The 10,991-nt window shown below is 35.4% G+C and overlaps 1 protein-coding gene and 1 long non-coding RNA gene across 3 annotated transcripts; both read right to left on the reverse strand.

The window, feature by feature from the left end:
* Nucleotides 533-4,039, reverse strand: LOC105162047. Of its 2 annotated transcripts, XR_002287090.1 has the most exons (4): nt 3,681-4,039; nt 3,479-3,570; nt 2,222-2,675; nt 533-800 (listed from the first exon to the last, which is right to left on the reverse strand). It is a non-coding gene; the product is annotated as an uncharacterized LOC105162047 (long non-coding RNA). The 2 variants fall into 2 exon arrangements; XR_002287089.1 differs by having other exon boundaries at nt 533-2,675.
* On the reverse strand, nt 5,474-10,962 carry LOC105162165 (pentatricopeptide repeat-containing protein At4g39530-like). The gene is made up of 3 exons (XM_020693900.1): nt 10,824-10,962; nt 6,983-7,765; nt 5,474-6,934 (listed from the first exon to the last, which is right to left on the reverse strand). Exons 2-3 carry the CDS (start codon nt 7,754-7,756, stop codon nt 5,474-5,476), a joined length of 2,235 nt encoding a protein of 744 aa, XP_020549559.1. The 5' UTR covers nt 7,757-7,765; nt 10,824-10,962.

Raw genomic sequence — 10,991 nt, forward strand, 5'->3', positions numbered from 1 at the left:
TAACAGATAATTTGATACTTGGTTAAGAAATGAGATTGAAATAAAATAAAACTCGATGTATATGAAACTCCTTTGGAATCCAATTTTATTTCCATCCAAAATTGAACGAAAAAATGAAAGTATAAGACAAAAAGAAACAAAAAAATGTTGTCTTTTATTTTTATTTACTCTATTATCTATATATATATACAATTTCTCTTCAATTCTTTTCTCATTTCCCCCTAATACGGTACATAATTACCAAAGAAAAGATAACAAAATTGTTGAAAAACTACTACATTGAAATCAACAATCAAGTAGACAATCTTGTAAGTAAATTTTATTTATTTGAACTAAATAATTTACAATAAATGAACCATACATTTTGATAAATATTTTTATTAATAAAAAATATTCTTATTCTTATTTTATAAATGTTTTTATTAATAAGATTTTATAAAACTTTGATATACTAATATCATATTAATATAATATTAATTTACTTATTTTCTAACGCAAAATAAAGAAAAACATTCTTCAGTAAACTTAAAAAATGAGTATTTCCTTCTAATCTGTTTTCCTTGTACCAAATAAGAAAAAGTATTTAAGAGTTATTAGCGAGTTCATCCACAAGTCTATTAGCCATCTAGAACCTAAGATTATTAGGCTCAATCCACAAATGATATAAAGTAGTTGCTAACAGGGCTCTATACAATGCTGCATCCGAGTTATTTGCCTTCCATCTCCTTGCTGCCCACCTTGGATAAGGCCATTGCAAATGCAACTTCCTTCAAACCATCGACAAGCAGTCCAGCATCTAACTGAAAGAATAAATCTTCATGTGTCTCCACATATCATGAGCATCACATATAACACACTCAGAACAATGTTGCTGCAACCATGGCTTATCAAGAGTTGATAATCTTCCTTGCAATGGTATCAAATCTCTTGCTGGGTGGTTACCCAGAATTTTATTCTTAAGACAGTGGAATAACTATAAAGTATTCAGTTGCTTGCATGGACTGTTCCACACACTACCGAATCAGATTTTGCAGTATTGAAACAAACTTCTTACGCATAATCATAAAACAATATACACAGAGCTTAATCAAAAGGTTTGTGAATAATGAAAGGAACTAGTTTAGAATCTAATAGCATTACTATGCATGAAAAAGTACATGAAACGAAGCAATTAGCATCAAATGCAATGACTGATACATTACAGGAAATAAATCAGAAGTCAAGTGAGATGCAGATGACGGGAAAATGAGAGTTGATGCCACATTCATATAGTGTAGGACGGATAAACTTTTTGGTTCCACTGATGAGTATTGAAATAACGAAATTGGTGAGTAGCTAGTGAAATAGTAACACCACAACTTGTGTGGAACAATGGCCAAACAACATCTACACTTATGATAAGCAAATAACTGAAAATTCAAAACATTGTTATCCAAATTCATGAATGTAACTGCTAGAAACTGATTTCTTTTCAGCTCTCCGAATTACAAGAAATATACTCAAATGAATATATCTTGTCAGCCCAATTCATGGACATAATGTCAGAGGCTGATTTCTCTTTTCAACTCTCTAAATTATAGAAGCTTAAGTAAGACTTCTAGGTAGTCTTGGCTAATTCAGTTGCTGATATGTGAAGGAGATTACCTGGAAACTCTAGAGAAATTGGCTACATTTCAGTTTCATAAAAAAATCAAAAGATCCACCACCTAAGCCAATCCTTGTGCTCTTTACTGAATTACTTAGAAGAGTTTTAGAAAAACTTAGTCATACCACATTTTACGAACTAGAAGAAAAAAGCAAATGCAAGCAAAAAAAAAAAAAAAAAAAATGAACGGTAAAAAATAAGTTCCCTCTCATGTGAGTAAATCCTATTCCTGCGTCTGCTACAACTCAACCTCACTGCAAGGTGAAACAATCAGAAAAATATAGAGGAAAATAGGAAAAAAACAAGAAATCCTGAAAGTAGCTAAAGAGGAAAATCCCATTAGACTGGTGCATAAGAAACCACTAGCCCTTGTTTTCCTATCAAAATAAAATGCAGAATTTTTAGGGGGTCTTATTTCAATACCCTCCAGAAAAATATCTACCAAGAAAGATGGGTTTGAATTTATTTGCAATTCAAACCAAGCAACATAATATATTTTTGCAACAAGTTCAATCTTTTCCCTAGTATTTTTCCTTTTGAACAAACATGACATCAGCAAGCACTTGAAGAAGGCACCTGAAAGTGATGACAGAGACATTATGACAGCACGGACCACATTTTGTCATTTTCACTTTCCCTTCACACGTCAGGTGGAGGAGGGAAGAAGTGATTACTCTTTGATGACAGTGTAAGCAGCAGGATATCCCTAGTGCCACAGTCTAATTGGATACGATCAACTTAATCAAGAGGACCTCAAATCTTCTGCATAGATAACTGTGGCTAAAAGGATCACATCCCCTTTGTTTGTCGTCTTAGGGATTGAAAGGCAACTAGCAGCATTATCATCCGAACTAAATGGTTGAGAAGTGAAGCAAAAATGTAAGAAAGAATAGTTCACCGTTTAAGTGGTTGCTTGCAGTGTGAGGCTCGCAATCAATGTCAAATAATCCGAGGATGTTCTTTTGACAAACCAAAAGTCAATGCAACGAGCATAACCCTCATGTTTAGTTGCCATTGTTGAGTTTGGAACCTAAATAAGAGCGCCAACGATAAGCCAGAGGAAGTTGACGTTGATGTCAAGTCTAAAAGACCTTTAACACTAATAATCTAGCAAAGTCACATTCCTTATATCTAAAATTTTCGTACATTGTACTCATAAGCCATAACTGAGTTAATCTCAGAATCAGATCCAGCATTGATTTGATCGCGCAACTAGCATTGAGAACCTGTTTTTAGCAAGTAAACCAGCTAACAAACACAATTTCTAGTTTTTTACCAAAATTATATAGCTCAACAGTATGGGACCAAAACATTCCTATAGCAATGTCACACAGAAATATGTTAATGCACGACACAAATAATTGAGCAAGCAGCAAGATGGTTATGGAAATGAGTGATAATTGATCTTTTACGCTACTACTACACTGGTAGGTTAAACTTGGTAGTGATATGACAAATAGCAACATGCAGAAACTCTCACCTTTCAGATTTATGGGTAGCTCAACTTTTTGCCAGATTCATAAGGAAATAATGTAGCCTGAATTCAGCATAAGACATTAACACTAAATGCATTATAACGTGGTTATGATAGTCTCCCAGAATATTCAGCATACCAGAAGAATATTCAGTGTCCATCAAGTTTTTAACAAGATAATATAAATCTATCATCACAAATGTTCCACTTAAACTGGTGGGTTTATGGTACTCTGAACTAATGTTGAGTTCCTCGCCAGAGAGGCACTACACTAATTATGCTAACAAGGAGATATATATGACACCCCTAGCACTCACATTAGAGCTACGAATTCACAGGAAAATATAACAAATACATACCATCTTTAGGAGCAGCTATTTAGGACAACCTGACACAGACTGGATATTCTTCAACTAGGTGAACGACAAGCATGCAGGATGAGAAAACAAGCCTGAAGTTACAGAGACACAAGCGTTGGTTAGAATGAGATTAAGATATGTTGATATATAAAAAAATAGCTTCTTTTCAAGGATAGTTGGTAATTCAATATAGTGTCATAACCTGGACAAAATGGAGTTTTGGGATCAACTACCCAACCATCAATAAATGAAAATGAATCTGCGTATTTTACTTCAACAAGAAAATGCAGTTTGCCCGTCAAGGACATGTTCATGAATACAGAATGGAGAAACACCTCTCAATGTCACTGGTAAAGAAATACACTCCAATGTCCCTTTCATTTGGGATAAACTCCTGGAAAAAATTGATCAATTTTTTGTGGGGAAGCGATTGAAAATGAAATACTTTAGGCATTTGCTTTGAAAATTCATAGATCCTTTGATGAACTCGGACAGGAGTATGAGCTTGAATTTGATATTTAGCAGACCATGTCTATCATCACCCTGGATGCTGAAGCTTTCCCTAACAAGTGGAAAGGAAAAAGTCATTATGCATGGAAAGTTTCTCTGTACCATAAGATTGTAAAGAATGCAAAGCATAACAATTTCTTTGCAAACTTCAAACATGACCGGACAATGTGGGGGATGTCTCTATGTGACTCATCTCTCACATTTTTTCCTGCTAGCACAAGTTCTAAAGATGACTTAAACTTAAATGATGTTCACATGCATGCATAAAATGAATCTAAAATTTTGCAACCAACTGAATACGAAATACTTAATAGAACCAAATAAAACTGAGTACAACTAAAAAGCAAAATCGAACTGAATACTGAATTTATATAAAAGTTAAAAGTGAAACCAAATGTTTTCACTCAGTTTCAATACATACCAAATTTGGTATGGCTCTTTGATTTGTTACATTGTGAACTAATTATAAGGTCAAGCAGCATTTTTTGGGTAGACTTATCTGAGAATGTGGAGCATCCCTCATTATATTTTCATTAGTATCTTTTTAAGATGCAGACTGTAAGTTCTCCAATCTCAAACTTGGAAAACATTTACTCATCCATAAACCCATGAGAAGAATTATAGTTCCCTCAGATCCATTGTTTAGAAAACTCAATCACAATTTCTCATATAGTGATTATCTACAAATCTGCAAGAAAATATAGCCTATGCAGCTCTTTCACTTTCTACATTATATAAATTACAAGAACTCTCTATTTAGCAGGGGCTAATTGCATTTTACCCCAAAATGAAAACATTAATAGGCACAAAACCTTTTTAAACAAAACAAAAAAATGGCACCACAACCCCTAAACTTTTGAAAAGAAAGCTCACTATTACCCACACACAGAGTTGTGTTGCCCTTTATTTTCTTTAAAAGGCGTTTCTTGCCTGTTAGTATTTTCACAAGGATGCCTGTTGCTCTGAACCCAAATAGCAGAAACAAAAATAGGGAAAATTTTGCCACACAGGCTTTAGCACACTTCTGCATTATCCAAGAAAAATGAGAACTTACATGCTGAGTGGCTTGCTTCTTTAGCAACATAAGAGTGCATCCGGCTCAAATAATGTTACCAATAATCCCCACAAGAACAATATCCATCTCTAAAGTGGTGGAATCGGTTGATATCTCTAATAATGATTTCTCTTGATTCGATCTTGCAAATGTACTTGAATGCTGAATGGCAATCCAAACAAATACGAAGGTTCTTTTTCACCCTAATAGGAGCTCCTGGTGGAGTAGCAATCAGTCCAAAAGCCACTGCAAGTTTTTCACTGTGATATGAGAGAAGCAGCTCCTTTTCTTGCTTTCCAACATCATGCAGGTCAACCTCTAATTTAGGGACATACCCAGCCTTGGCCATTTGTTCACCTAACTCCTTGAGTTTTGCATATATCTCTTCACTTCTAGAATGGCTTCTGTCTCCGACTGTGAATGTGTATATGCTATCTTTTACCTCCATCCAGCTCATCCCTGGTTCCTTTTCTTTTTATATTTGCCAGAAGAACATGGGTACCAGATTTTTCTGGTTCAAGAGTATATAGCATCTCAGCAGCAAGTTGGCCTAGTTCTACATCCTTGTGAATTTTGGCGGCTCCAAGAAGTGCCCCCCAAACTGTGGAATTAGCTTGAAATGGCATATTATTTACTAGATGCATTGCCTTATCCAATTTCCCAGCTCGACCAAGGACATCAATCATGCAAGCATAGTGCTCCTGCGTCGGTTCAATGTCAAACTGCTCTTTCATTGTCTCAAAATACCATTCAGCTTCATTAACAAGACCAGCATGATTGCATGCACTAAGGACACTGACTAATGTTACATGATTGGGAGAAATACCATCTTTCAACATCTGATCGAACAAATGGAGGGCCTGTTTACCATGACCATGCTGTGCAAGTCCACCAATCATAGCAGACCATGAGACAACAGTTTTGTCATAAACCTCAGAGAAAGCACGACTAGTGTCCTCTATGCTTCCACATTTGGCATACATGTTGACAAGTGAATTCCCAGCAAAAACATCTGACATGAACCCTAGTTTCAAGACATGAACATGGATTTGCTTCCCCTGTTCATAAGCTGATAAATTTGCACAAGCATTAAGAAGAGAACTGCAAACAAAAGAATCTGGATTAAGATCCATGTCTAGTAGCTTCAGATAGAGCTTCAATGCTTCTTCACCTTGTCCGTATTGAGCATAAGCTGTCATTATTGATGTATAAGTTGGTAAGTCATCAATTGGGCATTCTTCAAATACTTGAGCTGCTTCGTGAACCTGCCTACATTTTCCATATGAATCAACAAGACTGTTTAAAATGAAATTATCAGCTTGGTAACCTGACTTCACGATAAGTGCATGAATCTGTTTGCAGATAGTAATAGCGGCCAAATCAGCAATTGCATTAAGGACTGCTAGTAAAGTTGTCTGGTCAAATTCCATTCTTTTCTTGTACATCTCCACAAATAGGGTTATGGCTTCTCTATCCTCACCATTCTGTGTGTGGCCAGAAATCATGGCATTCAAAGCAACCAAGTCCTTTTCTGGCATCAAACGATAAACTGTTACGGCATCTTTCAACAAACGACATTTGCAATACATGTCAATGAGGCCAACACTGACAAAGGGGTCCTTCATTATCTCCATCTTTATCAATTTGGCATGCAACTGCTTACCCAATTCTTGGACACATAATGCAGCACAAGCTTTAAGAGCACTTGATAAGGTGAACATATTAGGACAAATCCCAGATCTCTTCATATGATCTAACAATTTCAAGGCCATCTGATGATAATCATGAGATACGCAACCAGCAATGACAGCATTCCAAGAAACAATATCAGGTTCTGGAATATTATCAAAAACAGTTAGAGAATCTCCAAGATCTCCCACTTTTGCATACATGTCAAAAACAGTTAGAGAATCTCCAAGATCTCCCACTTTTGCATACATGTCAACTAGTGCATTCAATGAGAATGGGTCACCCTCATATCCAAGCTTTATCAGATAGCCATGGACCTTCTTTCCCTGACCAATATCTCCTAGGCCTGTCGCAGCATTCAAAATAGTCGACAAACTAAACTCATCAGGACTAATTCCACTAGAAATCATTTCCTGAAATAACCCCAATGCTTCCCCGAAATAATCACTTTGCGTATAACATGATAATAAAGCATTCCAAGAAACCACATTCCTTTCTGGGATATCCTCAAACAACCTCCTCGAGTCTACAAAATAACCACATTTTGCATACATAACCACCAATGTATTTGCAACAAAAACATCAGACTCAAATCCAGTTACCACTATAATCCCATGAACTTGTGCCCCTAGCATAAAATTCTTTGTACTCGAGCAGGCCTTGAGCACACTAGGGAAGGTAAACTCATTACACTTAACACCCAATACATGCATCTCCCGAAAAGACAAAAGAGCCTCCTCCCCAAGTCCATTCTGAGCATACCCAGATATCAAAGAGGACCAAGAAACCAAATCCGGTTCATGACTTTCTTCAAGCAGCTTGCGGGCATCAGAAAAAACTTTACACTTGGAATAGAAATTTATCAAATGGTTCCTATGCTTCGGGTCATGGGACAATCGAAGTTTGATTAGATGGGCATGGATTTGTAGGCCTTGGTTTATGGATTTGGTTTGGGATAGCTGTGACAAGAGCTTTGAGTAGGAAATATAAGTTGAGGCAAACTTCGAGACTGCCGGAAAAAGCATATACTCCAGCTGAGGAAAAGAATAGAAACATAAAGGCGACCAGTGTCTTTCACATTAAAGTTCCCAATATCAAATAAAAAACCAAAACCATTCAGTACATAATTGAGTGCATCACTAGAAATAGACATTAAGACTCTGTACTCTATACTGTTAGTAGACCTTAGGCAAACTTAGTGGGTGCAATTCATGTTAAGTCAAGCTTCTTCAATTCACGAGATATAGGTTGCCTTTTTGGCTCCTTCATATCAAGTTCAAGAATGAGAAGTATTCAACTGCATTTCCAGCACAATTTTGCAACTTGATATGCCCAAAACACATGTCAACATCCATTTACACAAACAGAAGTATGAAAAAAAAAGAAAAGGAAGAGGATGCATATGTAATAAAATGAACCCAAAAATTAAAAGAGAGAGAGAGAGAGAAATGAACTTCCCACCTACTTAAGGGTCATAGTGCAGAATGAGTTCACAAAAACAACAAAATTTAGGGGCATAAACCAGAAATGAATACATGTAAACAACAAACTCAGGAGTGAGAAAGTCCAACAGGGAAAAAAAGAAAACAAAAACAAAAACAAAAAGCAGAGATTGCAAAGAGTTAGATGTATCTCTTGACATAGATACTAAAACATCAATAAAAGTGCATCTAATCAGAAACCCATTAAAGAAATTGAAACTTGAATACAAAAAAAGAAAAAGTCAAGAAGCAAAAAGCAGGAAGATTACGGATGAGGCGGCGGCGACCGAGCAGTCGGGTTTTGCGGAGATGGGAGAGACAGTTGAGGACATTTGAAGATTAGTTCCAAAGTTTCACTATCCTGAGGTACCTACCTATATAAATATTAAAATAGTATGAAATTTTTTGAGATGAACAAGGACTTTGTGGAGCTATTAAGTAAAACTATGAATCGTTTGGTCAAATTTTTCTAATATGGTGACTCTAGCAATTTTTCATTTTATTTGGGAATGAATGCATAAACCCTCCAGTATTTATGCAATATTGCAAAAAAAAAAAAAAAAAAAGAAATAGCATAAAATTCTCCTTGTATTATTTTTAACTCAACTTAGAAATTCCTACCCTGAATTCTACGAAGTTATTGCACGTAGCATTGTGCGAAAATGATTAATTTTCAATTGTTTTCCACAACTATTTGATTTGCTAAGATGGCTATTTTGACCTTTTTTTATAATATTTTGAACTTTTAAAAGATAAATCTATTTTGTTTTTTCCTTCCTCCTTTTTCTATTTTCTACTTTCTTTTTCCCTCCCCTTCCCCTCTTCTCCTCCAGTGACCGCTACCTCCAAAAATAGGGTCATCATCGACCCCTGCTGCAGGCAACAACCATTGCCCCTGAAAGAAGGCAACACCTGTCGCCAGGAGGAAGAGATCATTGCCCGACAAATAGAAAAAAAGGGTGACGGTCGGTTTGCCACCCCCAAAAAATAGAGCTCAGGTCTTCGCCCAAAAAAAGGGACGGTCCCCAATAGACACAGAAAAAAGATAAGAGATATAATGATATATATATATATGTGTGTTTGGAGTGTTTTAAATATTTGGTTTTTTGTTTTGTATCACTATAAGGTAAATAAGACACACTTAATAGTATTTTTTGGAAAAATATAGACAAATACTCAAAATATCTTTTGTTGTCTTTCAAATAATTTAAAAAAATGAAAACAAACAAAGCCATTTGGTCAAACAGAAATCAGTTCTGAGCTGAGTGCCTCTGCACTTCTATCAGTAGAAGAATTCATACTGCTTTTAACCAATTTCATTTCCTGCATGGCTAAATATGGATGTCATCAGATCAAAAAACATGAGAGACAACTATAAACTAGAAAGAGATGATCTCACAATAACATTTAACTACGAAAGTTAAAAGCACACTCACAAAAATAAATAAATAAATAAAATAGGAGCTTTTTAAAACACATTTTAAATGGACTTAAGATACAGAAGTCTTCTGAAAAATATTGAATGTTTGGCGATTAACGTTAAATTAACTTTACAATAAAGTACATCTATAAAAAGTCCATTTTCAGGAAATGAAAATTAATAACTTTTTCATACGTTTATCTTATTAATGTCAAAGGACTTCTAAAATACATATAGGAAGAATGCATCTTTTAGACAGACTTTATTTTAAAAGTGTTCCAAGGCAACACTTGGTATCTATCATATGTCAATATCTCAATTCTCAGTTGTGCAACTCAGTATACTAAAAGGCAAAATTTTAAAAACAAAAATAATGAAAGCAAATGTCTTTACTAGTAATCTTGCTCCATCCAAATATCATCCCAACACGCATTTAACAACAATGAACATCCAAACCACTGAACATGTAAATACTGTCAAAAACCATCTTTCAGTTATTGAATGCTGTTCAAGAAAACTAAAATGAACAAGAAAACCAATTGAATATCTTATCCACTGGAAATTAATTACTGATATTAAGTACAAAGTGTAGATGCATTTAGGACACATAGTTTGTGCATGTAATAATGGTGTCTAGGCCGCATATGATGGTAGGACCAGGATAAGTGTAATTACATTACTAGAAGAGATAATCGGCCGTATTTCAGTTAATCCAGTCAGAAAAAGAACAATAAATTCTACAAATCTATCAGAGTGAATCCATGAGTGACAACAATTTTACATAAAAGAAAGAAGGTAACATCAAGCAAGAAAGCAACAAATACTCAGGGTTCTGTTTCACCATCAGGAGAAATCCACATCGCAGAAAGGAAAAATATGTACAAATTGACAAAGAGCGGGTACAACCAGAAACTCCAACACCATGAAGAAAAATAAGAATTCACAAGATCCCCGAACACTAATATAAACAAACATAAACTTCAAATTTCTCCAAAAGGAAATAATCAAAAAGCCACAAGAAATAACTCAATCTTGACGCACATAAAGTACAACTTCACATACCCAATGACCAAACGTGCACACTTTGAAATCACTTGCACAACTATCACAAGACCCAGTCGAAATGCTTATACACTTATTGAAAAGAGAAATAAGAATGGTTGTTGTGTGAGAAGAATGAGTTAAAAGTACCTAAATAAGGATGATAGCTCCGATGGCAGCGACAACTGAGCTTAGAAGTGTGCCGGAGGCGACAATAGAGCTCTGAGCTCGACGGAGCTTGGAGAGGCGCCGACGAGGGGTCAAGTTTCGGATAGTTAGGGCGAATATTTTAAAAATGCAAAAATAATTTTTTAAAAT

The sequence above is a fragment of the Sesamum indicum genome, linkage group LG5, assembly GCF_000512975.1.
Source record: "Sesamum indicum cultivar Zhongzhi No. 13 linkage group LG5, S_indicum_v1.0, whole genome shotgun sequence".
NCBI lineage: Eukaryota > Viridiplantae > Streptophyta > Magnoliopsida > Lamiales > Pedaliaceae > Sesamum > Sesamum indicum.